Source organism: Esox lucius, chromosome 21 (genome assembly GCF_011004845.1).
Source record: "Esox lucius isolate fEsoLuc1 chromosome 21, fEsoLuc1.pri, whole genome shotgun sequence".
Classification (NCBI taxonomy): Eukaryota; Metazoa; Chordata; class Actinopteri; order Esociformes; family Esocidae; genus Esox; species Esox lucius.
In genome coordinates, this window is record NC_047589.1 from 28,530,569 (window position 1) to 28,557,054 (window position 26,486).

A 26,486-nucleotide genomic window follows, 5' to 3' on the forward strand; every position below is an offset into this window, starting at 1 on the left:
TCATAAAGGCGCAGGCTCAGGTCAGCCCCATTACAATTTGTCTCACTGCCAGAAATCTCAATAAACAGCTGGTTTTAGAATAACTTTTATTTGGGCTTCCACAAGATCCATTCCCAGAGACAGGAAGAGATAAAGTATAGCATTTTTTTTTTTGTTTTGTTTTTTTACACAAAGACATGTACACAAAGCTACCTCGTGTTTCTTTTGCTTTGTCTGCATTTACACAGTCAATACCACTATTAATTTTATTTTAACACTAATTGGAGTTGACCAATCTTTTGCTGATGGGATGTCCTAATCACTAATTTTGTGGAAGAAAATATCCTAATTGGTTTGACTGGGTAAAACAGAACAGAACACCGCACAGGGGCTTAAAATAGACATAAATTCTGGCACACTTTGGGTACCCAAGTAAAAACATAAAAGGCGTGTTTTCAACTAGTCACTAAATGCAGTAGAATGACTTCACACTCAGAAAAAGTCAAACCATGGACGTCCCACGATTTACAGATGAATCGTAAGGGGGACAGAACTCGGCTACAGCCATTCTGTTTATACATTCTATTTAAAAATGTATTGTTTGAAGGGACTATAGCATATGATACATCTTTGTCTAGAACTACCATGTTACTCAATGAAAATACAAGAGGCCTAGTAGGATAAGATCAAACTGCTTTCCCTCATCACTTTGATAACATACCAAATACATGAGGCTTTAAAGCATGAATAAACTGTCAAATCAATAACAAAGCATTCTCTGTGAGACTGATGGGGCCAATTAGATTTTCATGGTTCTTAATGGGTACAACCCGTTAAACTCAGCCCTTTAGCATCAAGAAGTGACAAATATATTTATATTTCCAGGTGCAAAAATGCGTTGCCGCTCTTGAAGGGCATTGATGCACAAAACTGCCAGAGATGTATAATAAAGCTGGGAAAGAGAGCCGATTGGCCTGTATAATAAAGCTGGGAAAGAGAGCCAATTGGCCTGTATAATAAAGCTGGGAAAGAGAGCCGATTGGCCTGTATAATAAAGCTGGGAAAGAGAGCCGATTGGCCTGAACTCACCGGCTAACATTTTGGATTTCAAGCCATTGGAACATGGTGAGGATGGTATCGACAATAAAGGGTGGTTTTTTGAGTTTACTGTAAAATTACCTATTGACAGGCTTTGTCCACTTTGACGAAGCAGGCATACATAAAGGGCTGTGCAATATAACGGTTTAACAGAGATGTCAAAATCAAGGGGGATTAAAAACAAGGTTTTGGTAATGTTCTAAAACAAAATAAATCTGTAAATTGACATTGAGAGAGAATTATTCTGAAAGAAAAAAAGGTCTCCAAAAACCTCCACAGCACACCATCATATTTACAGAATAAAGTCAGAGTCACAGACGATTCCATTTTAAATCACAGTCACTTCAGTGTACATTGGACATGTTGTGGCCAAGACGCTTCCATGTCTTCCTCAATACAAATTCTGCTTTTGAACTTAAAATGGAACCGACCGCCCAAACATGAGATTTTAGGTCCTCAGATTGGGCCTTAACCAGGAAGTTATCTAGGGTCCAAAGACTTTCCCTCCAGGACCAGCTTGATCTCCTTGGCGTCCAGGGTTTCGTACATTAACAAGGCTTCGGCCAGGGTCTTGTGCTCCTCACTATAGGTCTTCAAGAGGTTTTTAGCTCGTTCATAGGAGTCCTGAAAAGAGGAAGATCAGATTTTAATTATCACATTATTTAATTTTAATAAGTGAAAAGATAATTTGTTAGTAGTATCTAGTGAATTGAGAAAAACAAAATGTAAATGTGATTTTACAGGTCTACCAACTGAGATCGTGGAACATACCTCTGTTAATTACTTACAACCTTACTGTAAAAGACTGATCTTTATGACAAGACATGACTCACCCAAATTTAGACAAAACCGTGCCAGTGGTGACTAATCAACCAAGGTAGAGGCCGATCCATAGCCCCATTCCTGATTCAATTCTGGGGAACCTTTTAAAACCAGACGAGCAACGGGGGAAGCTCACCTTAAGCAGTACTCTCACTTCCTGTTCGATGGCTGCCTGGGTCTCAGGACTCTGTTTGGTCAGGTCGGCATAGGTCATGACCCCAAGCTGAAACAATGATGTTTAGTCTCGGGTTAGGGGTAATTACCTTCTTAGCAGCTTTGTGATTAGTGAGCGCCCTGAGGTCGGAAGGTTAAATGTTCAATCCCGGCCCAAGACAGAAAAAAAAAAAAAACAACTAACAGAATATCAAAAAATGAGCTTTTTGTGTAGGAGACTGGGGGCCTGTGATGAACTGATATCCTGTACACTCCATCACAGGGACCTGTATTGCCTTACATGGAGAAAACAGGACATTGGCTGCTTCTCCTGTGACATGTGTCTGCTTAGTATCCCTACCTCAGCACACCACTTATATGACCGCAATGCACAGTAATGAACAGCGCTGGGCAAAATGGGGAGCCACTAGCCAGATCTCTGGCAGTTTAAAGCGGTCACTAATTTTAGGGTTGGCAAGGCAGGTTAAGTATATGATTATAACTGAAGAGTCAGGAAGCTCGGTGACAGTAATATCAAAGAGCAGCCAAGCACCAGGCTACCGAAAACAAAGGATTCCTCTATGGAATTACTCCCCTTTTCAAAAGGGCACTGGGGGAACCCATAAAACCTCAGCGGACGCGGGCCCTGTAGATACGAGGGGACTAGCGAGTCACTGGTGTGGAGTCGGGAACACGGCGCTGAGGAACGGATTAGGATGAATGTCTGGAATGTGCTGCCACACGCCCCCAGCCACATCGCAGAGAGATCCCTACAATCACGCGCAAAGCTTTCTAGGTTCATGGCTGTGGGCCGTGAGTGAAATGCAACAGTCCATTATGCAGATTAGCAAGCAAGCAAGCTTATTTATATAGCACAATTCATGCATAGAAGCAACTCAATGTGCTTCACAAGGAGAAAACAACAAATACTCAATAGATTACTAGAACAGCAGTAGCGCCTCATTACCAATCTGATATTTCATCGGCATGTATTACCTTGTCACTCATGCCGAATCTGGTCACCATCATCTTGGCTATTTTAGTTGCCCCGTCAAAGTCACTTGAGGCTCCTGGGGGGAAAGAAATTGCAGAAAATGTCCTTATCTCCAAAACATTTACGAACCCTGCTCCACGTCCGTGGTTGATTCACATTTGCAGTGGCCATTTCAAGATTGAATTTGCCATGTAATGCATGAGAGGTGGAAAAGGGATTTTTGGCTAATGATATAATGTCCAGGCATACATTTACAGTTGAATGATCCGGTTCCCGTTTCATTAATAAAACTATACAAATAAAAAGAATGATGAGTCACCACTGTGAGGATCAGTACTCCATTTCGTAAGCAATAGTAAAAAAAACCCATCTCCAACCACATCTACTACTAGTTTACTAGTTGACCTTATACACCAGACCCAACCACCTGACCTCTAACCTCAGTGACACTGCCCTCTAGTGGTGAGACATGACAGCCCAAATAAACACAAAAGAAAATAACAAAAAAGTCTCAGGGAACTATTTTAAAATCCTCTTCCTCACCTGTTGTGACGTAATCGTCGCCGAAGATGAGTTCTTCAGCAACACGGCCACCCATGCTGACATCCATCTGAGCCATGAGCTGAGAACGAGTCTCACTCCAGCGGTCATTCTCTGGAAGCATAGACACCTGAGAAGACCACAAAGAATTATTCTTAGAGACATCAGTACTTTCATTGCTTAGTAGTATTTCTCGGTTCCCCTCTAAATCATTCATAGACAGGTCACGAAGGCCCCTGTATACACACACAGGCCTGCCAACATTCAAACATTAAACAACTCCTTTCAATAAATGCGTCGTTTAGTAAAAGTGGGGACAACGCGCCGATTCTGCCGGGACTTTCATTTGAAAATGGAGACAATGAGCCGGCTCAGGGGCAATATAAACGGAAAGCAGGAAATTCAGGAACTGATTCCAAACAAAGAGTCAATTGACAAATAAAACCTGGGAATTTCACTTCATTTTTTTTAAAGTTGACTACATTCAATTCAAACTGATTACATTCTGCAAAAAAACTTGAGCAGGCTATCGGCAATGGCATTCATGAGACTTCTAACCAAGAGAAGCCATGTCCTATCCACTCCGGTGAGATGAACGGCAATGAAAAGGTGGTGCCCAGCGCTACTTACGTGACCGAGGGTGGGCCCTCTGGGCATGATGGTGGCCTTGTTGATGGGCATGGCGTCCTTGGTGTAGTATGCCACTATGGCGTGGCCAGACTCGTGGTAGGCTGTGATTTGCTTGTTCTTCTTGTCAATGTCCACACTCCTGCGCTCGGGACCTTAAAGTGGACGGGCAAAGGAAACGGAGTCCTTTTGTTTCTGCCTTTTGACTTGTTCATACATGCATTAACGTGCAAAAGTTACTGCGCAGGCAGGTTGAAAATCAAGCACATTTAAAAGCCTCAAATCCCAAAGCAATACATTCATTGAACAGTACGTCCCGTATCAATATAGAGACCACCCTAAAGCCAAGACCACCAACTCCAGAGAGAAGATGGCTGCGTCAACAGTCAATTACGATCATACCTTTTCACCAATCAGATCTGAAGACGATCTGACGTGATTGGCCTGAAGACCCACTGGCAGAGGAAATATAATACTGAGGAGGCCTGTGTGAGGGCAGCATCCTAGTCCTGGAGAACGAGGTTGACACAAGGCCAGGGATAACCTGACATTCTTACCGTCTAGAGCAGAAACTCTGTCGTTAAGCTCTCTCACATGACTGTGTGTGTGAGGGATGGAGTCAACTCCATTTTAAGTCAAAAGGTTCCACACTTGAAATATAACAATGTCAGTCCACTACCTGAATTAACTGAAACGGGAACACTTGCATTCAGTCGTCTGTCTAATTAGAACATCTGGAGCACAGATCTTGGACAATTGCCCTTTTAATAAAAATGTGGGGGGGGGGGGACCCACACCTTTTTAATTTCTCCCACATTTCTCCCATTATATGAACAAGTATATCAGTAGCGTGATTGGCAATAACCCAACAAGTCAAAATCGGTATCAGGCCAAAAAATTTGCGATCATTAACCATGGCAAAATGTGGATCCATTCCACTTCCACTAACTGTTTTTGTTTCAGACCAATCAGATTAAAAGAATCTCTCTGATATGACAAGACAAGCTAACGGTTTCCCTTTGGAACATTCAGATCAGACAATTTGTTGATAACTGGGCAAAAGTTCATGATGGGACTCGTGTGTAACAGTGCGACTACCCACCCATGAGGATCTTGTCCTTGGAGAACTCCAGCTCCTTCATGGTGACCTGATCCAGCCCATCCACCGCCGCCTTCAGGGCCGCCTGGTTCACCAGGTTCTCCAGCTCCGCCCCGGTGAAGCCCACAGTGCCCCGGGCAATGATCTCCGCGTCCACACCTAAACAACCACAGTGAAGACAAAAGGAGGTCAGTCCATGTCCTTAACAGGGAGCTCTTTTTTACCAAGCAAGACTGCGTGGGGGAGGTGTTGCTGTAAGGTGGTCCCTCCAATCCAAACCTAGCAAATTAACTAACTTACTGATAAGATGAATCAAATTATAGGTGGGTTGGAGTGGAAATCTAGGTGTGGGGGGGGGGGTTGGGGTCTGAAACCTACTGGGATCCACTTTGATCTTCCGAAGGTACCAGTTGAGGATCTCGGTGCGACCTTTGACATCCGGCCGCGGGACGGTCACCTGCATGTCAAACCTGCCGGGCCTCACCAGCGCACTACAAGACAGTAACGTAACGGGTTAGTGGTCCAGGGACCTGCCATGTTACAAAAGGGACCCACCACCTGGTGTTGTGAGTATGACAGGCAAGTGACCCAACTTAAATAACACAAGTCATCACATTTACTTCAATTCATGAGTAAAAGCAGTGTCGTCAACTGAGCTGGACAGGAAGTGTTGTTGCCAGTACTTAATCTAGCCGTGATGCATTTCAACAACTAATTTTACTAACATCACTTAAGTTTTGTTTAGGTAAATGTGTTCTACATGTCACCATATCCCATCTATGGATCTCTGACTGAAGAGTTTGGTTAAAACCAGAGTTCTAATTAAAAGATCTGTGAGCTTATAATTTACATAAATTCATAAATAAATAGGATTGCGATTACATAAAGCATCCAAAACAAATGACAAAATCTAAAATAAATTGTTTAACAAAAATAATTTTTTTCTACTAATCCAGACCAAAGCCCAGGTCCTCTGATATAGCTAGGTTGCCAACTCTACTACCGACCTCAGCATACACGGACTAGTTTATCACGTCGCCCTGTTCTGTTTTTGTCTTTAGAAGCAGAGGTGTCTAGTCTGTTTGTAACGTGCACTGGACTCATCGCATACTCTGGGGAAGTGCATCAAGAACTGAGTGGGGCAGTGAGGTCTAAAGTAGCGTGTCACCGTTTAATTTGCCGAACATGTACATACTTATCCAAAGCCTCTGCAAAGTTGGTAGCACCGATAACAATGACCCCTTCATTGGGTTTGAACCTGCCAAGTATCAGAACATTGAATGAGAACATTATTAACAAAAGCTCTCCGACGACATGATATTCTGTGAATTAAATGACAAATATTACCCATCCATCTCGGCCAGAAGCTGGTTGATGGTTTGTCGGGAGTAGGGGTGCATGGGAGACTCAATCCTCTTCCCGCCCACACTGTCAAGCTCATCAATGAAGATGACACAAGGTGCGCTGGCTTTTGCCTCTTCTGCGGATCAGACAGAAGGAAAGAGGGGGATTTAGGCCCTCTAAATGTCCTGGGGGGAAACTGATCACAAAGGACTCGATGTGTGAAGTAGCTTGTTGGAAATCCATAATTTCAACAGCCTTTTCAGTCAGTGTACGAGACAAAGACCGGCCCATTTGGGGACGTACTGAAGAGGTTCCGGATGCGACTAGCTCCAACACCGACAAACATCTCGTCAAACTCAGATCCTGAGGCGTAGAAGAATGGGACATCGGCCTCCCCAGCTACAGCCCGAGCCAGAAGAGTTTTTCCAGTGCCCGGGGGGCCAATCAGGAGGATGCCTGACAGACCCAGAGAGACCACTAAGTTTAAAACATGGACACATGCGGAAAGAAAAACATTCAACCAGCCACCGTTCCTGAACTAATACTCAGGCTGTAGATGTGCTACAAGCATAGAAACGTTGCAGTTAATACTTGTGATATGGTTGTCACCTAGCTACGCTAAGACAAACTGATGAATTAACAAAGTCACAGTAGATGGGGTAAATTACAGCTAGATCTGCTAAATCACAATTATGTAAACAAACATGAACTTGCTTTTAATGTAAATGAACACGCCAGTTTCCTTGTTCAACTCTTTTCACTCTACCTTTAGGCAGTTTTCCGCCCAGAACGGTGAACTTCTGGGGATTTCTGAGGAACTCGACAACATCCTGCAGTTCGTTCTTGGCCTCCTCCGCGCCCTTGACGTGCTCAAAGGTCACGCTCTTCACCTGGACGGGGTCCACTTGGGAGTCCAGGCCAGACGTGGTACGGAACCTTACTGTTAAATACAGCACAGAACAAACAGCCCAGGCACTTACACTTCAGGCAGGATGTTGAATATTTTAGGATTGTTCACATATGCCCATAACTCAGCAATACCCAATATACCCAGGGACCACTTAGGGATGGGATGTTTCATTGTATCTTTGTATTGGAGTTATCAACAGTCCATTATATAACCCTGGATGCTGATTAATAACTAAATGCTAAAAAACTAAATGTGGAAAAACCATCTTAAGATCACATTTCCGATAAATACTTTAAATCGCCCAGCTCCTGGGCATCCAAATCTGCACACCTGGCCGACAGCATGATACATCAAACATATTTGGATTAAGACCCACGACACAAATCACTATGGTCTGATTCATGCAAGAGTAAGAATTGAATAGATAACAAACCAGCATCAGAAAAGGACCCTTTACCGGAGAGAAATGGGGTTCTGGACAGGCCATAGATCCCCACAAGCAGAAGGACCAACAATATCAGCCTGGTCCGCCTTAGTGAATCTGCAAATTTAAAAGAGGAAAACATATCTAGTTGGTAGAACAGTGCAAGACTTAAACACAGAAGTGTCACCTTCTGGACACTTTGTGAAATGCTAGTGATGTCTGTGAGCTTCAGATTGGTAAATGCCAGTAATGACTGATGATGGACTACTAAGCAAATCTGCTACAAGCTGGGAAAAGGGTTACAAATGAAAGTCTCCCCTCATTAAGACCAATCAGATCAACTCTGTAAATGATCTGCTGCTGTGGGTAAACACAGATGGGACCTGCCTTGGGTCCTCTGGGTGAAGGCCTGGGATTTCATGAAACCCTCAGTGAACCCAGACTTGAAGGCATCTTGCTGGTTGGCTGGTAGGTTCTTCTGCTTTACCACCTGGTCCAGACTGTCCACCTCCAGGGTTTTGTCTGGTCTCATCAGCAGACCCTGTGATGAGGGGTCGGAGGGTATAGGTGAGAGAGAAGAGGGGGAAAAGAGGGGGAAAGTATGAAACAAAAGGGATTAATGGGTCACAAGACAAACTGGGCCCCTTTCAAGAGAGGAAGATCAGCAAAAATAAATTCCACTCTTCATGTTGCAGGAACGGCTGCGCGTCGGGTGTAGTGAGGAAACCCAAGCTGACCTTCATGAACGCTGTGGTGTAACCCTCTGGTTCCTCTGGCTCCTGCTGAACTGACTCCACACGACGGCTCTTCCGCATTGTCTTAAAGCCTCGGTTCTGGATGCATACTGCAAAAGTAAGAGACAATACAGCGGGGGGGGGGGGGGGGGGGGGGGGGGGGGGGTGATCAATTGTGAAAGCAAACTTGTTTTGCGTCGGCTGGTGCCCAGGTTGAATGGATTTATTCCAGACAATAGAGATATGGTAGAATAATCAAGCGTCTTCACAGATGAGGAACACAGAAAAGTACTGCAGTAAAAATAAACCAGGCAGGTTTTGGTTCCTTACCAGGCAAGTATTGAAGCTCTGAACAGACTGCTTGTAGAGGACTCTGATTGGGTCTGTAGAACACTGGCGATCCAAAAGCGCCCAAGCTTCTGTTGGAGAAGCCTAGGAAAAATTCAAACAAAAGTAACCATAAGACTCTCCTAAATAAACTATCTTACCAAAAACAACAAAATCGCAATTCCAAAAACACACAAAATAAATGTTAGGAACAACGTGTTCCCGCCCCCCACCGTGTTTGTTGTGGAAGAAAGAATGTGCAGAGACATGGGACGTGCGCCATGTTGGGGCGGCCGGGCTGTCCTCTGGGTCATGTGAGGGGAGCAGCCGGCTCAGCAGCTCGTCCAGCTGACCCACCCTCAGGTCTGATAGACCCAGGTCCCTCAGGTTCACGGTGGGCTGTGGGGACAGAATGTCAGTGTGTACGACATATCAACGACTACAATTAACGGCAAAGGCCTGCCGTGGGGTTCCACATCCGTTGGTGACGTGCAGCCACATCCTAGGTTAGTGTTTGACTTGTGGCGTTTAAGTCACGTTAACATGCATCTAATTGTGTTGATGCTAAATGTATCATAATCTCATCCTGATGTGCTGATGGTCCAGTTTTCATGAGAAACCTTAAGAACCCCAGGACATTAACCAGGTTAAATATATGTAATGTATGTACCTCGGTGAGCAACAGCTCCGGCTCAGGTGTGACATCCTTCTGCAGGCTTTGGACAGAGGCGGTGACCGTTGCTGTGGAGCTGGCCGAGTTCTTCAGAGAATGGAGGGCGTTGACGAGTTGGCCGATGAGTTGACTGGTTACCTTGAAGCCAGAGAGTCGATAGAAATGTAATTCATGTCTGGAAGAATGTGTTAACATGTCCCAGTTATTGTTCTGAGAAACAACAAATGTGGCACGGATACAGCGATTGACTGGGAAGAAAACCTCCAGCCTGCTTCTGCGGACCAATGTACGTGTTTGTGTGTGAAAGCAAACGTTTAGACAACATGATAAAATGTCCTTCAAAACATTCTACTAATTACGAAAAAAGCGGGTTACATGTAGCTAAACCAGTTATAGCCAACGGCTGATTGCTACCTCACATACCCCATCCACAGTGGAACCTCAACGCTACATGTACTTTTTGGTACTAATTATTGTGGCGGATTGGTATTGGTGCCGGCCACTTAGAGCAGATTTAAGAGGACACCAGGCTAGGGCATGGACGAAGGAAAGGTTAACGTTCTTCTAAAGGATATCTACAGCGTCGCAAAACCCCTCACAAAGTTAATTTTTACCGGTTTGGAGAGCTGTGCAAGTTGTGCAACTGATTAACAGAGGGGACAGTAATGTCAGCATTATTAAAGTTATCCTCAATGCTTTAATCTAAATATCTGGTTAATTCAACAATTAGCTAGTCAGACGTTTGCCAGATAGTTTGCCTGAAGTATAACTGACTAGTTAGGTACTGTAACAACTTTAAATGAACTGTATTTAAAGTGATATTACCACCTAGCTATGTCCCCTACGCTACATTAACTGGTAATGGTATCTAACTAACGTAGCTAAATAGCAAGGGACAACCAGCATACGTTGAAGTGTCAAGGTTGGTAGCCAACGGACCTATAGAAATAAGTTTAGTACAACGGCACGTTTTAACTAATTATAATTTAGAATAGCTCTCATGCGTTTTCGGTTTTTCGTAGTTAGCCGGCACTTTCCAGTGACTAGCTAACTACCCGGCTCGCTAGTAGGTTACAGTACAGCTGAGTGTCAACTGTCTTACCTGTGGTTGGAACGAAAACATCATCCCAGCAACGTGAGGGTGAGTATGTGAAAACAGACCCTCGATGCCAATGAATATACCAACTCCTCCTGGTCACTGTCGTTTTCTTATTTGTTACTATTGTGTAGATCAATGCTTGTTACTCAACTACTCTCTCATGAAAATGGCTTCTCGTGAAAGGTCAATAACAACGCCGTGACGCAGGTCTGAACCAAATTACTACCGGTTGTAACACGATTACATCAGGACTATTTATTGTCTTGGCAAACACTTTTCTATTTCTCTGCAATGTTTTTTGTTTATTTTCGGAAATTATTTGCTTTTCAATTATGTTGACAATTGTTTTATACATCATAGCGATGTTACAAATATGTACGTAACATTACATTTTGAAGCATTGGCATAGGTTTCCTACCCGTTGCCTGATGCTGTGAATGTAGAAACATTGCTCTTTTAAAACGATTCAGATAAAAAAAACGTATTGTATTCATTAAAGTAATATATACATTAAATGTATAAATGAACAAACAAATATTAATTAAATAGTAGGTTCATTTTGTGACCACGTCAAGATATTCGTTCTGGCATTTTCTTTGACCCAGAGTACGTCACAGAAGAGTACGTCACAGAAGGACCTAATCTTTGGGAGCAAATTTCAAATTTCAAAACAAACTTTGCCTTGTTGTCACTTGTCAGTCAGGTTAGTTAACCGTGAGAACATATGAAAAATAATCTAGCTCGCTAATTTAACTGTATGTATGCCTTTTTTTGTTTTGTTTTTAAATTAGACTTACTCTCAGGATGTGTGACATCTGTAACATTTCAACGGTACATTCCTACGTTAGCTGTATGACTAATTAGCTAGTAGTAGTACTGTCGCTGCTTGGTGTCAACAATGGATGCGGGTGAGGTGCAAAATGAGGGCAACGCTTCATGTGCAGATGGGAAGGTGTCCAATATTGTTAAGACAGCCTCAATCGAAGACTTCGTTGTCTTGAAGCCCATCAGCCGTGGTGCCTTTGGAAAGGTTTACCTAGCACGGAAGAAATGCAATGCACGGTTATATGCTATCAAGGCAAGTGAACCGCGTTTTACAATTCCGACTCGAGAGCTAAAAAATGTTTTTAACACTGGTAGACTTTGGTTGTATTTTACGTCTTTATTTTTCATGTAGCTGAAATAATTGTCATCGACAATTTGAGGATAACAACACATTAGTCGCTATGCACTTTTCTCCAGGTGATGAAGAAAGCAGACATGCGTGACAAAAATATGGCAGATCAGCTGAAGGCAGAGAGAGACGCGTTGGCCCTCAGCAAAAGCCCTTTTGTTGTGCAACTGTACTACTGTCTTCAAACGGCAGCGAAAGTGTATTTGGTATGTTCAGTCAATCACATTTATTTATGAAGCCATTTTTACATCAGCAGTTGTTACAAAGTGCTTTTACAAAATACCCAACCTGAAACCCCAAGGGGCAAGCAACAACAGTGTTGATGCAAAGTGGCTAGAAAAAACTCACTTAAAGTGGCTGAAACTTAAGAAGAAATCTAGGGAGGAACCAGGCTCTGAGGGGCTCTAAGAGTACAAGTTGTAGTAATAAATAAATGCATGTGGGCTGTGTCCAGAATTTATAAAACATAATCCAGGACAGAAGCATGACCAGATGGACAAGGACAGGGACAAGGGGACAGGGACGGGGGGGGGGGGGGGGGTTCTCCCATAGAAGACAAAATGTCCGAAGTGACTGAGATCTGCCTCCTTTCTGACCGGTCTGTTTTCTTTGCATGTTTATCCCCAGGTGATGGAGTACCTCATTGGAGGGGATGTGAAGTCACTTCTTCACATCTACGGCTATTTTGATGAGGACATGTCTGCTAAATATATTTCAGAGGTGGCCCGCGCTCTGGACTACCTGCATCGGCATGGAATCATCCACAGGTCCTGACTATGCATCTAAAAAAAGTTATACATTTCAGAATTATTCATCTGTGGTTGATTCATATTTAAAAAAAAAAAAAATCGGTTTAATCATTTAGGGACCTGAAGCCAGACAACATGCTTGTATCTAACGAAGGCCACATCAAGCTTACGGATTTTGGTCTCTCTAAAGTCAAGCTTGACAGAGGTATGGGTATACACTGTTATTTACACTAAAGCAAAGGTTTCCTTTTGATTCTGCTTTGTTTTATATTCAAATGTATTTTGCATCCCCTAACAGAACTGAGTCTGTCTGATATCTTGACAACCCCTTCATTGGCAAAGCCCACACAAGATTATTTCCGCACACCCGGTCAAGTCTTGTCTTTGATTAGCTCTCTCGGACTTGTGAGTACATTTTGCAGTTCCATTTCGTTGCATTTGAACGTAAGTATCCCCAATGCATTTGTGCAGTCGGTGAATGCCCCATGGTTGGTTGGTGCAGATATAGAACACTGGTTCTTAGGTTGCCATATTGAATATTTAATCTCATCAAAATGACAGAACACACCAGGTGTGGAGAGTAAGCCTCGCTGCCGGTCCTCTGCCGTGTTCAGCCCCATGTCGTGTGGTAAAATCGAACAGCGGAAAAACTGCTCGCCGTTGAGGAGGCCGAAGGGACTCCTGGGTTCTCCTGTCTGCCACAGCCAGACTTTGGGTTTGTCTCTTCAGTTCTATCTCACCCTGTCTTTCGGGTTCTCCACCTTCCCCACAGTGCCTAGATCTGCAGTCAAACCGGTCCTGAGGTGAGCCTTTTTTGTTTTTCTTTGTCAGGACCCAACAGTTGTGTCTTTAGCCCGTTTTTGTTGGGTAAGAGCCTAACCCCCAGACTGCTGAAGTCCAGGAGGAGGTTTGAGACGACGAGTGCAGGCAGCAGCCAGTCATGCCTCTTCCCCTCCACCACGGACTCTGAGGGAGGTGTCAGCCCATTATGGGAGGTGGAGCAGGTTAGCAGCCAGTTACAAATTCAAAACATTTTGAATTCATTTTGCTCTAATATCAACAGGAAAAATATGTAATTTTTCCTGTTGATTCTGCTTTGTTTTATATTCAAATGTATTTTGCATCTGTAGTGGTATATTTGGTCATGTAGCGGTGTATTTGGTCATTAGAAGACGTGTGTCGTTATTATTTGCTTTTCTTTCTTGAAGGACTTGGAGAACTTCCCATACCCACATGGTAGGAATGCAAGCGAACGTAAGGGAGGAAAGGCGATCTCTGAAATGCGGATTCAGCGCCGGGACTCCTCCCTGGCCACGTTGGACAACTTCGACCTAGATGGGAAGCTCCGTCGCGTCTCCACTCAGAAGCCTGAAGTCTCTCAACCAATCAGATGCAATGTTTCCAGAGGTGAACCACACTGCGCACCTGACGGGAAATCAGTGGAAGGCCACCTTGCCGTAACGTCAACAGGAAAGAGAGGGTTTGAGGAGGTGGAAGAAAGCCCTGAGCAGCTGGAGTCACTTTCAAAGAAGACCGTTACACAATATCAGCGGTGTTATGGTGTCCCAGAGAGGGCTATGACCTACCACACTGGTCTGACTGGGGTGTTTGCCAACGTTCGTTTGAAGGAGTTTGGATCAGAGCCTCAAGGTTCTGCTGACGGACAGAACCCCAAACGCTCCACTTCCACTGCTGTGGCCAAAAACCTCTTGTGTGAGTTGAATGACGTTGCAGAAGGGGTCTTTGTCGAGGGGGCGTCTTTTGAGGAAGACCACGAACTCAGCAGGAGCCTGAGCTCGGACCCCGATGGGTCTGCTAACGAGATGTCCATCCTTGCTAACAGCCCAAACGAAAGAAGCTCCACTCAAAGTGTCAAAGAAGGGCCTTTGGTGTTGAAAGAGCATAATGACAGTGGAATACTGCCAGTTTCCCCACTGTCTGCTCATTCACCTAATGCAGGAACGGCAAACCTCAGCAGCGGGGTCACCCTGAGGGGAGTCTCCAAAAGCTCGTTCATCGACCAAGTCCCCGAACTGGACCCGGGTGTGGCCAAGACACCCTCGTTCCTCAAGCCCAAGAACGTGGTGGCCTTCCGGAGCTTCTGCAGCTCCATCAACCGCTCCAACATGTCGTGGAGCTCACGCCTCAGCCTGGGATCAGTGGAAGCCATGGATGTGACCTCTGTCTCGCAACAGAGCATGCCCATCGCCGTCACGCCGGTCCAGAAGAGACCCAGGTCAAGCGGCTCTCTCTGTCAGGTATATATATCCATGGACCAAGGTCAGGGCCGGTTAGCTTAGTGTCTCGCCAATAACCAAACGGTTGCTAGATCGAATCACATGAAGAATGTGTTGTTCTGTCCCTGAGCAAGGTGACAGTAAAACCAGGGTTAAAACATTTTAGTAATCATAAAGATGATGAGTACTGGAATACACTCAATGAAAAAAAAAATATATATATATTCAGGAGTTTTTTTTTTGTGTATGTTGTATATATTCAGTCTGTTGAATTTCAGTTTGTATATTCTCATGATGGCCGCAATTTAACACTGAGTCAGATTCTGTATCCCATGTTTTCATTGAAGTAATTTCAGGTAAGTTTGTTCTTAATTTCAGACCCCACAGCTGCCAGCCTCCCATACTCCATTCAGGACCCCTAAGAGTGTCAGGCGAGGTCGAGTGCCCGTCGATGGTGTACCAATTCTGGGCACCCCGGACTACCTAGCCCCAGAGCTGCTCCTGGGGAAACCACACGGTAAGAGAAGGCCAAATGCTGTTTGGGATGTCAAACCGTTTCTGTATGTGTTGTTGTTGATGGCAGTCATACGTCCTGTTTACCAGGGTACAGAGGCATCTGGAGAAATTAACCATTTTAACAGATGTCCTTTGTTAGTTTCAGGGTACCATTATTGTGGCGGTAAGTGTATTGTAACATTGCTAACGTTCCTAGTGTGAATGCATGTGCTCTCAGCGTCCCTGCGCTGACTGTCTGGTGCCAGAGGACATGGCTGCCTGATTCAGTCACACATGGGTTGCAACATTTCTGGTTCCGATTCGCCCTTGTTTTTACTGCTTTGGGAGCTCCGTTATTGGGTTTGTGTGGAGTTGGACCCATGTTGGGAGGCAGTTCAGGGAAATTGTAATGGGATGCCTATATATTTTGGTGTGTGTTGTCTTGGATTGGGTTTGTCAGAGTGGAGGACTAACATGGATGATTCTATAGATATGCCTATTTGTTCAAGACACAATTTCAAGATGTCAACGACCATTTCTTCAAACAGCCTTTTTCATTTGTTGGGAAAAACGTTAATTTAGTTGACTTGATTTCCCTTTAGACTACAAAGACAAGAGTGGAAAAAATACTCTGGGTGAAGTAATTGCATCAAGCGATACAGAATTTTACAACCCCCCCCCTCACATCATAAACAATCATTTTAATGGCATATTTCAAGAAACGTATGGAACCTACAACTCTGCGTTTTACACCACAACACTACGCTGAATGCTGCCCGCCTCAGATTATGCTTCCACCACTGCAGTGAATGAGACACATCATACGTGTGTGTGTGTGTGTGTGTTTCAGACTTCAGGGTGGACTGGTGGGCCCTGGGTGTGTGTCTGTTTGAGTTTCTCACCGGCGTGCCCCCGTTCAACGACGGAACTCCTCAGCTTGTCTTCCAGAACATTCTGAACCGGGGTAGGTGTCAGCAGCTAGCGTGACTGCTGATTCCAGCTGTTAAAAGTTTGATTTCCATTCATTCGATAGCGGAAAGGAGCAGGGCTGCTCCACACTTGTCAGTGGAATGTGAAGCCCTTGGCGCTGTGTACTTCACAGCAAGGTCTGGTTGTGCATTTTAAAGTGTTTTGTATCGGCTATATTCATTTTTCAATATTTTCTCTCAGATATCCCCTGGCCTGGTGGTGAGGAGGAGCTGTCCCACAACTCCCGGGATGCAATAGAGATTTTACTCACCATGGACATGAACAAACGGGCTGGCCTCAAAGGTAAGGGCCTCTTCGGCACAGAAATGTAACTGGGCTGCAATGCCAATCTGTGGACGCAATTTTTAACCGACAAATTGTATCGGTAACAGCTACATTGTAGTTTACTAGAGAGACATCTCTTTTTGCTACTGCGTCAGAACTGAGGAGTCACGCTCTGTTCGCGGGATTGGACTGGGATAACCTGCAGAATCAGACCATGCCCTTCATCCCCCAGCCAGAGGACGAAACGGACACGTCATACTTTGACGCCAGGAACTCGGCCCAGCACCTTGTCATGTCTGGGTTCAGTCTGTAGAACCAGCCATGTCTTGGCATGTTATGCTGTCCCCCACCATGTCATCATGGCATTTACCCAGAACTGTTATGTACACCATGTGTTTCTCTCTTCAGATCTGTTTTGTATTTATTGTTGAGGAAGAAAAAACATGAATGTATACTAAGGAAATGTATTTCTGTGATTGTGTCTTCCAACTTAACAGCACTAATTATAAAGCACACAGCAGCATGGCAAGCTGCTCTCTTTGCACCTCCATTTTTAAACTTCCACAATGACTGCTCTTGTTCACTACATCTGTTTGGAGACTCTCCACAAAATGTTTTTATTTCTTCTTGTTTTTGCAAAATCTGAAATAAAATGTATGTTGTGTAAAGTGATTGCTGAGCTACATAATTGTTTTACTCTTGGATGAGCAATGGAGAAAAGCCGTCATGTTTTACATAAGGTTCATTCAGAGTGGTGACATTTTTATGCATAGTTAAGGTAAAATATTTCTTTGTGGCTAAGAACAGAACAAAAGGCTATATTCAAACTTTATTTTGTGCCTTGGATAATCAATCACATGCAAACAACCATCTACCCCTTAAGGCAGAGAAGGTGAGAAAGCATCAGATTTAGTAGAAAGTTTGTATTATTTAACAAATTGATGGCTGTGAAAATATCCGCTCTGTTGCCAATGTCAATCTCACTTTACCAATACTAATTTGACACAGATTAATATTCTACATTAAATTAAAACAGAATGCAATTAAAATATTGCAATTTAATCTTCATGTTGTCATTATAAGGACTATACAGCTGTTATTGTGTACAATGTACACTACATAAAAATAATTAAGCTGAAAATCAATTAAAGGTAATTGTTTTTTTTTTAAACATTACAGTCCATACATTATCCCTGTTCAGATCACGTATATTTCCGTGGCCACAGCTGCTTTACAACATCAAAAATGTGTAATATACATTGCTACATAAAAAAAAAAAATGCTATTAACAGATATTAAAACAATATGAAATGTCATCAACTTATAAAAGTTCTGCTTGTTTCAAAGTGTTACTCGAGCTCCAAAAGCATCTGGAACATACATTTGGGAACAATGTACTTCACAAGAGAAGAACTGCATGTTCTGTGTTCTTGACAGCTTGGTCTCTGGCCTAAACAAGAAGGATGGATAACTACTTATTTATTTTTGTCTGATAGACTTTAAACATTTTTATCAGAATTTGGTCCAACGCTACAAATATTTTTGAGCTGTGTTTCCTCAAGAGTAAAGAGAATTGTAATAATTCAAAGCTATATTTCACACAGCTCTGCAATATCCCATTTACCGAAATCTGGCAAGGCACTTATCACAGATTGATGAAATGCACAACAGACATAAATTAGGTGTATAACGCCATGATGAAACAGGATATTTCTTAAAACATGAACAACATCCTGGAGAAGACCTTTAGCGGTAATTTACAACCCAAATGGGCTAGATGATAAAGACTTCATTTCATGTCATTAAAAATAATAAATTAACACGTTTTCAGAATTAAATGTACATTCTGAAGAACACAATTATACAGTATATACTTGGTCTACCTACAGTAATAATATATTAGCAGCATTGCCTAAGCAACTATTATCATATATGGCGTGGGCTTTCTGTAGCGGTATATCCACGCCAGGCATTTGCAAGACAAGTTGAATAAGTCGGCTCTCCTAATGCCCAGAACTATTATGGTATACAGCAAAATTAAAGAGAAACCATAGCAACCTACGAACATTGTCTCACTCAACGTAACGCAACAACCAATAGATTTGTCTCCCAAGTTAAAACCTTGTCATTATGAAAAAAAACACAAATGTAGTAAAATAACTGGTTCATCAAGTCTGCTTAAATTTTAAGCTACTGTCAAATACATTCACATTTCTCTTTTGATTTCAATTCTAGTTCCAGTGGATTGCAAGGCTTCCACCACACATTAGTCCTAGTGCCATTTTCGTAGTGCAAAAGCTAGAGTCAAAGACATGTTGGGGAAAGCTGAAAGGGAAAGCGGAAAGGAAACTACAGCCGTTGCCCAATCAAATACTATTTTTTTTGTTTTTAAGAGTGCTCCAAGTTGCTCTGCATCTTTGGGCCTGGTGGCTCCTTAGTTGATTCTTCTGAAATTGAGGACAAACATTCAATGTTAGAAAGCAGTCAAGACTCAAATACAAAAATGCTTTATGTTGTTGGAAAATACACTGGCTTTATATAGTGAAGCGGAGTCATGCATGCCTGACTGAATAACATATTTGTATTAGACAAAGGGGGAGGACAAAATAAAGGTAACACCGCATGGAAAACAAGTGTCACACGCAGCTGCACAGGCCACATTAGATGGATTGTCAATTACCAGTACCAAATGAGTCAGCTATGAAAGAGGTCTGACAATTAGATTAGATGTTTGAGTTTTTAAAGCAAAGGGCAAATAACAGTTCAAAAGGGGTTTCAAAGAGGCCAATTAGCCGGTGTCCAAACTGCAGATTCAATGGTCCATGACTCAATGCGCAGTCTCAAAAATCAAGATGGCCCACGCCGATCATGGACAAACTGCTTGGCCAAAGAGGAACAGTGGTCGCAAGTCGAAGCTGACCGACAAAGACAGACTGAGACTTGACAGGACCGTAGCTCATTGCCCCCAAAGGCACAGCCTCGAAAATCACAACAGAATTCAATCAGGACCTCTGACCCATTCCAACAGAAACGCTGTGAGCTTCACAAAGACGGAATTTATGACCGGGCTATATTACTTACCGATACCACTGCCCTGTTTAGACTGGTTTTCCATATCCGCCAATCTTTCCGGTAATTACCTTCTCCTGCGCTGAAGGAATTGTCGGATGAGCCACTGCACCACAAACGGCCAAAGCACTGCAAACGCAACGGTACCGGGAGAGACTTCGAACGGCCACCAGGTCGGTTTCTAGAGGAGAGAAGACGAGGCTTTAAGATGACCAAACTGAAAGGTCCTTCAGAATATACTTACAATATCCCTATAAGGAAAGGTTCCTAAACAGCGAGTCAAAAGGTGTGATGGGAAGGTATCTTTGGTCTATGGCTCTGGGAGTCCAAATGAAACATAGACAGACAGATTAGGTATTGAACGGTACCTTACGGCTCTTCTGTGCCAGTGGTGATGGTGGGTACGGTAGAGACAATGACTTTGCCTGCGGGAAAAAAATGTACAACGCAACCAAACAACGGTAAATAGTTACAGTCCAGCCCTAATGTCACGCTCCAAAATCTACACCTCCTGCGCACGAATACAAACAACTGAGAGCTGAAGGCGTATTTGGATATTGGTGGTCTAATGTTTTGAATCCTACACGCGGGCGTCTGACCTGGGACGCTGTCAGGGCCTCCAGTGTGTGGAGCCTCTCCAGGACGCTCTGCATGTCTTCCTGAAGCCGGGCCAGCGCCACGACGATGTGCTCGTTCAGACTGCCTCCTGGCGCCCCCGCCTCCCTCCAGCTCCCCCCGTCTCCCCCACTACACTGCAAGGGCCCCGAGGCCCCGGGGTCATGCCCGGATGACCTGGAGCCTAGCACGCGCGCACACACACACACACACACACACACACACACACACACACACACACACACACACACACACACACACACACACACACACACACACACACACACACACACACACACACACACACACACACACACACACACACACACACACACACACACACACACACACAGGTTACAAACTGAAATAAGACAGGGCCCCAACCCACACACACATTATTGTGTAACGACATTCAGGCCTTACTTCGTTCTCTTCTGACCAGGGAGCTTCGGGGCTTATCGTTATTCAGTCTGCGTCTCTCAGACACCCCTCCCCCTGACGCCCCGTCCTCCCCACCACATTGGACACCCGGTGGCGGCCCCTGGGTGTCGTCAGGGGTCCCGCACGGTGCCTCTGCGGGCCCCTCCTGATCAGACAGGGGGCTGTGGTTCTCCCTCTCCTCCCCCTGTTCCTCTTCATCCAACTCGAGGCAACGGTCAGTGTGGCCCGCAGAACCCTGGACCGAACACACATACAGAAAACAAATTTTTGCGTCAATCTTGCATCAATCACACGCGGGTCCAAAAATAAGCCTTCATTTCCAATTTAAACCCTACTCCTCCGAAATGGTTAAACGCGGGGGTTTGCTGTGTCAGTCCAGGGGAAAATGCCTGATTATTTCTGTTCACAGTTTTCAACTCAAAACACCTTTTGGTCACCGGACCGACCGCTAGGCTGTCCAAGCTTGACCGCAAAGAGCAACATTTGCCTCACCTCTTCCAGGCCAAACTGATCCATGGAGTCGCAGTAGACCTCGCTGTCCGAGTCGTTGGCAGCATGCTGGAGTCCGAATCCATCCAGATCTATGGAAACAAACACGCCGTCCCATGCAGATCAGTTCGGAATCTTAGTCGTTCGTGAATCTTTCCCCGGGAGTTGTTTTTCGACTAGAAACAAATGCAAGCATTGCTAAGGTCTCAGTTGTGTCCCCCCCACTCCAAACGCATCCCTGCACATGTGAGCACTGATGTGATGTGATGGTGAGAGGTGTTCATTATTAATTTTTTAAACACAACTGGACATCGTGTTTAAACTCTTAAGTTCATAACGTAACGGCAATCCTTGCCCAACTGTCTGTGGTGGTTTCCAAGGAAATGCTGATTTGCAACAGATCTACATTAGAGCTGAGCAGCTTATCAGGTCACATGGTCAAGGATCCGTGAAAACAAACCCCGTAATCAGCCAGGGTGCCCGTCTGTACAGGGACTGAATATACAACTTCACAACTTGTAACTAAGTATGGATTTGGCTTGTGAAGGCTCCTTTGAGCTGGGTTTCCATAAAACCACTTTTGTGAGAACTGCTAAAAAAAAAATATTCTTTGAGTGACTTTGATCTGATTTACTTTTACAGGCCAAAGAGAGTACTGTTGATATTCTATATACTGGGTAACCATGACAAACCATTTTCAGGTCATTGTTTCAGACATCCCACATTAAAGACTAACAGATATAAAAACTGAAAATGAAACAATGAATCGTGTGTTCCTTTACACTGCAGCTGTCTCCGAGAAAATGGAAGGCCGCAAGAGGCGCGACTTCAGGTCGCCGTGACAATCTTTACCATCATTACTCAACACACTCTGCTAAGTGAACTGGAGTGGGACTCACCCGCGTGGTGGCCGTTCACCTGGACGGGAGGATCCAGAGGCAGCGGGTGGTTGGTGAGCCCTTCCACAGGATCCTCACTGTTTAGGGAGGACTTGGAGGAGAGACTCCCGTTGGACAGGAGACCCAACCCGTTCCCCACTGTCCTGTTCACCTCAGGCCTCCCGGATGAGGACTTTTTTTTTGGCTTTGTGGCCGAGGCTTTTCTTGCTGAAAGACGTTTTCAAAATGTTATTACAAATAAAATACAGCTCTGGAAAAAAATTCCAACACAGGCACACCTCATTTTACTTAATGAGGTACTGATTAGGTGATTTCCTGAACCAAATCTAATTTAACAAGGAAAAGTATAAAAACCACTGCTGTGGTCATCACTATCCTCTTGCAATAGGACCAGCTGGATGGCAAAAGTAGTGCAAGTAGTACTTCAAAGGTAATTTGAATAAAAAAATAACTATTCAAAAGAGTTGAAAAGAAAAGCTTTGAGTGAGGAAAAGAAGAGCCAATTCTGGCTTTACTGGCACAGGGATACAGTGAGCGTCAGGTTGCTTCCATCCTGAATATTTGAAAGATGGTGGTTCATAAGAACAAGGGGACAACAAAGCTACAGACTGGCAGAGGGTGAAAATGACTGTCCACTGACCAAGATGACCGTCAACTCATTCGAATGTCACTCAACAACCGTAGGATGACATCAAGTAACCTACAAAAAGAATGGCAAACAGCAGCTGGGGTAAAGTGCAGGGCGAGGACGGTTCAAAACAGGCTCCTAGGGGCAGGGCTGAAGTCGTGCAAAGCTAGAAAAAAGCCCTTCATCAATGAGAAGCAAAGAAGAGCCACGCTGAAGTTCGCAAAAGACCATAAGGACTGGACCGTAGAGGAATGGAGTAAGGTAATCTTCTCTGACAAGTCACATTTTCAGCTTTGCCCAACACCTGGTCGTCTAATGGTTAGATGGAGACCTGGATACGCCTACAAGCCACAGTGTCTCGCACCCACTGTGAAATTTGGTGGTGGATCGGTGATGATCTGGGGATGCTTCAGCAAGGCTGGAATCGGGCAGATTTGTCTTTGTGAAGGACGCATGAATCAAGCCAAGTACAAGGTTCTCCTGGAAGAACACCTGCTTCCTTCTGCTCTGAAAATGTTCCCCAACTCTGATAATTGTTTTTTACAGCAGGACAATGGTCCATGACATTTTTTTCTACTCATCGTTAAATTACAGTGTCAGTGTTCAATGACGTACCGTTTTTCTCAGAAGGTTCTTCCTCCTCCTCCTCCTCCATGTCATCTTCCTCATCAAACCTGAACTCCTCTTCCTCGCTGTGTTCCTTTAGTGCGAAGACGTTGGGCTCCGCTACATTCACACCCTGCCTGGGTGGTCGTGTCTCCAAGGTGCCGTTCATCTCCATGGTCCGAATGATACTCTTCGTGACACTTTTTGATGATAGCATGGTTCCAAATCCTGTTGCATAGCAACAATCAATCAATCAAATGCATTTATAAAGCCCTTTTTACAACAGCAGTTGTCACAAAGTGCTTGACAGAGACACCCGGCCTGAAAGCCCAAGGAGCAAACAACAGTAGTGTTGTTCAAGTGTTGGGCACTGTAACATTGGGCAATGTTACAGTGTTATAGAACTATATGTTACTATTCCTTAAATTGAACCAAACAAAAAAAAATCTATTCCCCTTTTATTGCGCCTTTTATTAAAATTTTTTTTAAAAAGTCTCTCACAAACTACAATACGTTCTAAACTATATAATCTAAAGCTAAAATATAAAATAAAAAAGACACATTACTTATACTGAGTTACAGCACTAGAGGGACAGATCATTACAGGAGAAAACAGATCTATAATATACACTTGCCTTCAAGCTGTTTAGCAAACTTTGCCAAACGGGCTGAGCACATGTTAGAAATGAATAAGTTAAAAATAAGTGACATGCCAAATAAAAAAAAGAATTTCAATCATATATAAAGATAAATTAATACAAATTTTAAATGTTTGGGAAAGTACCTGCGGAGAGGTCTGACACCTGGTTGATCTTTTTATTTTCTTCCACCTGTTCGTAGAAGGGTCCCAACACCTTCAGGAGCTGCTCCACCTCACTGGTGCAGGGCATGCCCTCCAGGATCTGTCAAGGAAACACAACCAGGTGTTCACAGATGGTGCAGGAAAATCCAGGTGATCCTGGAATGTCATTTAGATTGTCAACAAAGTGTCTCCACCAGGGGCCCCCAGGTCCCCCAGGGGCCCCAGGGTCAATTCCATTTAACTTGGTTGAACGCACAAAATGTCAATTCGATATTCAATAGAATATTATCGCCTTCCCGGATGTATTAACAATCTGTTTGAAAAAGAAGTTAAAGCCACTTCTGGATCAGCATTGTCCAAGCCAAGCAGGAACACTTACCTTCTTCATTTCCTCAACGTAAGCGGTCATGGCCTCTTCTTTGGACATATCTCCCAAATCATTCCATGCATCCCTTAACAGACAGAACCAGAGGTTTAGACTGAAACCTATGGCAGCAGTCTCCTGGAGTCTATAGCACTGACAATGACCGCTACATCCTCGTCAAGTGATGAAGCAAGTTACAAAACGAACTTAATTATTACAGAAACAACTGCTTTTAAGGACTTCCGTGCTCCGGTTGCTCTCCAATTGTAAACTTTACACAATTGGGTCAAATGGACAGTAAAAAGATTAGGGGCTGCGGACAGCATGTGACGTCGGCAGCGTGCGGGTCATCGTGTCATGTTATCAGCAGAATAACCACTTGGTCAATGACCAAGATAGACACTGCTAAGCAGCAGCAGGACTGGCCACTCCACAAGGCTTGGTGAAGCAATAGCCGTCTAACAGTCCAAAAGTTAACTGAATGTGTGTGCAACTTCAAAACATCATACGCAATTGAAAACAATGAGCCCTCAGAGTGGGTAAAAGGTGACCTGGCATTTCGGGCCTCACAAGTATGACAGGTTCTGAGTTCATCGGACAGAGTGTGGCAACAGCAAAGGTGACTACATTTCATAAACCAAACAGGACTCCAGTGTAGAGTGTCGTTAGGAGACCGTGTTTAGCTCCGATTCTCCTGCATTACCATTTGACTTTGCCCACCGGATCCCAAAAGCCAGGCCTCGGTATGTTGCAAGGTCCAAGGGTGGCTTGCTTGTAGTAACTGTAAAACTTGAGCATCATGTCATTAGAGGGCTGAAAAGAACCTGGAGGGGATAGAAAATAAAGACAAACACATCACACAAGCGTGAACATATAATTTACTTTGGAGTAAAAAGGGGGTCTTGGTATTTGAAAGGCTTCTGGAAAATGTTGTAGGGTTCACACATTGCAGTTCATTGTACATTTTATTGAGGTTATAGCTATAAAGGGCAGATAGACCTCCCAGACAGCTTTGTAATGTAGGTTAACTTAATAGGCTTAACTACAATGCTGCATAAACCCTGTACAGTTCTTACCGTCTGGTGGCAAGCTTTGTATCACTTTGACAGCGGCATCAAACCTCAGCTCGTACAATGGTGTTGAATCCTCATTCTCCATCATGACCCAAATCGTGAATTACGATAGCAGCCTATAAATACCTAGAAATCATCAGGATGGAAGTTGTCAGTAATGTACAATGTGAGTTGTATGGGTTGTTGCAGCAATACTTGTGGCGTTAGCTAGGTCATGCACTCCATTACATCGCAAAACCGTACAACTTACATACATGTATTTAAAATAACACTGGAAGTTATATGACTATTTGACGGGAACCCGTAGTTGAATGCTAAACCAAGAATCCACCATAGGGGGTTATGTCGTCTGTAAAAATTGGTCAACTCAATTTAAAAGGGACTACGGGAATACATTTAAATACCTTTACATAGTTGTATCATTCTGATAATTATAAAACGTATGTATTATGCTTGGCAAATAAGCTCAGCGTGTCACTTACCATTTAATGATATATATGCTTGAGACGTCGTCCGCGACCTCTCTTTACTTACCAACAGAAGCCATGTATACAATACAGTAATGACAGCCACTGTATGCTAAGGGAGTTGTAGTTTTTTTCCAGCCAAAATTCAGATATGGACGTCGTTTAGCGTCACGTAAATCCCTACAAGCTCCACAATGCATCACACACACTGGTAGCTTTCTGGATATGTAGTTATATGGCTGAGCGTGTAATTGATCAACATGTACCTTTAAGAGGTATGGCATAGGGATATAGCCATCAC

At 43.8% G+C, this 26,486-nt stretch overlaps 3 protein-coding genes across 5 annotated transcripts; 1 reads left to right on the plus strand and 2 right to left on the minus strand.

The window, feature by feature from the left end:
- Positions 1 to 69: 69 nt before the first annotated feature.
- Positions 70 to 11,023, minus strand: LOC105030065 (ATP-dependent zinc metalloprotease YME1L1). 2 transcript variants are annotated; one of them, XM_010903725.5, is made up of 18 exons: positions 10,827 to 11,023; positions 9,722 to 9,862; positions 9,285 to 9,450; positions 9,055 to 9,156; positions 8,728 to 8,834; positions 8,378 to 8,531; positions 8,024 to 8,107; positions 7,423 to 7,596; positions 6,960 to 7,112; positions 6,660 to 6,792; positions 6,508 to 6,570; positions 5,691 to 5,803; positions 5,316 to 5,471; positions 4,217 to 4,368; positions 3,590 to 3,716; positions 3,049 to 3,122; positions 2,036 to 2,122; positions 70 to 1,701 (listed from the first exon to the last, which is right to left on the minus strand). In XM_010903725.5, exons 1-18 carry the CDS (start codon positions 10,848 to 10,850, stop codon positions 1,558 to 1,560), a joined length of 2,154 nt encoding a protein of 717 aa, XP_010902027.1. In that variant the 5' UTR covers positions 10,851 to 11,023; the 3' UTR covers positions 70 to 1,557. The 2 variants fall into 2 exon arrangements, with proteins under 2 accessions (XP_010902027.1, XP_010902026.1); XM_010903724.5 differs by having other exon boundaries at positions 8,000 to 8,107.
- A 436-nt stretch (positions 11,024 to 11,459) lies between these two features.
- mastl (microtubule associated serine/threonine kinase-like) lies at positions 11,460 to 17,325 on the plus strand. The gene is made up of 12 exons (XM_010903723.5): positions 11,460 to 11,901; positions 12,066 to 12,203; positions 12,625 to 12,764; positions 12,863 to 12,951; positions 13,045 to 13,151; positions 13,308 to 13,461; positions 13,578 to 13,750; positions 13,955 to 15,004; positions 15,362 to 15,500; positions 16,329 to 16,442; positions 16,649 to 16,750; positions 16,888 to 17,325. The coding sequence occupies exons 1-12, from the start codon at positions 11,722 to 11,724 to the stop codon at positions 17,043 to 17,045; spliced, it is 2,544 nt and encodes an 847-aa protein (XP_010902025.3). The 5' UTR covers positions 11,460 to 11,721; the 3' UTR covers positions 17,046 to 17,325.
- A 223-nt stretch (positions 17,326 to 17,548) lies between these two features.
- Positions 17,549 to 26,326, minus strand: acbd5a (acyl-CoA binding domain containing 5a). Of its 2 annotated transcripts, XM_034289317.1 has the most exons (14): positions 26,201 to 26,326; positions 25,722 to 25,844; positions 25,349 to 25,469; positions 24,661 to 24,733; positions 24,264 to 24,381; positions 24,115 to 24,147; positions 23,489 to 23,707; positions 22,246 to 22,452; positions 21,350 to 21,438; positions 20,840 to 21,092; positions 20,401 to 20,600; positions 20,170 to 20,226; positions 19,873 to 19,982; positions 17,549 to 19,179 (listed from the first exon to the last, which is right to left on the minus strand). In XM_034289317.1, exons 2-14 carry the CDS (start codon positions 25,804 to 25,806, stop codon positions 19,167 to 19,169), a joined length of 1,578 nt encoding a protein of 525 aa, XP_034145208.1. In that variant the 5' UTR covers positions 25,807 to 25,844; positions 26,201 to 26,326; the 3' UTR covers positions 17,549 to 19,166. The 2 variants fall into 2 exon arrangements, with proteins under 2 accessions (XP_034145208.1, XP_010902024.2); XM_010903722.4 differs by lacking the exon at positions 24,115 to 24,147.
- Positions 26,327 to 26,486: the final 160 nt, after the last annotated feature.

Bases quoted from the DNA above. Each gene is read 5' to 3' on its own strand.
- acbd5a (XM_034289317.1), bottom strand. From the start codon at position 25,806: ATGATGGAGAATGAGGATTCAACACCATTGTACGAGCTGAGGTTTGAT. The intron at 24,734-25,348 runs GTAATGCAGGAG...CTGTCTGTTAAG, and splicing joins CCGGTGGGCAAAGTCAAATG to GGATGCATGGAATGATTTGG. The intron at 24,382-24,660 runs GTAAGTGTTCCT...TTTCCTTGACAG, and splicing joins ACGTTGAGGAAATGAAGAAG to ATCCTGGAGGGCATGCCCTG.
- mastl (XM_010903723.5), top strand. From the start codon at position 11,722: ATGGATGCGGGTGAGGTGCAAAATGAGGGCAACGCTTCATGTGCAGAT. The intron at 12,765-12,862 runs GTCCTGACTATG...TTAATCATTTAG, and splicing joins CGGCATGGAATCATCCACAG to GGACCTGAAGCCAGACAACA. The intron at 16,751-16,887 runs GTAAGGGCCTCT...CTACTGCGTCAG, and splicing joins CAAACGGGCTGGCCTCAAAG to AACTGAGGAGTCACGCTCTG.
- LOC105030065 (XM_010903724.5), bottom strand. From the start codon at position 10,850: ATGATGTTTTCGTTCCAACCACAG. The intron at 9,157-9,284 runs GTGGGGGGCGGG...AATTTTTCCTAG, and splicing joins TTTCTTCCACAACAAACACG to GCTTCTCCAACAGAAGCTTG. The intron at 7,597-7,999 runs GTTTGTTATCTA...TGTATTTAACAG, and splicing joins AGGGTCCTTTTCTGATGCTG to TAAGGTTCCGTACCACGTCT.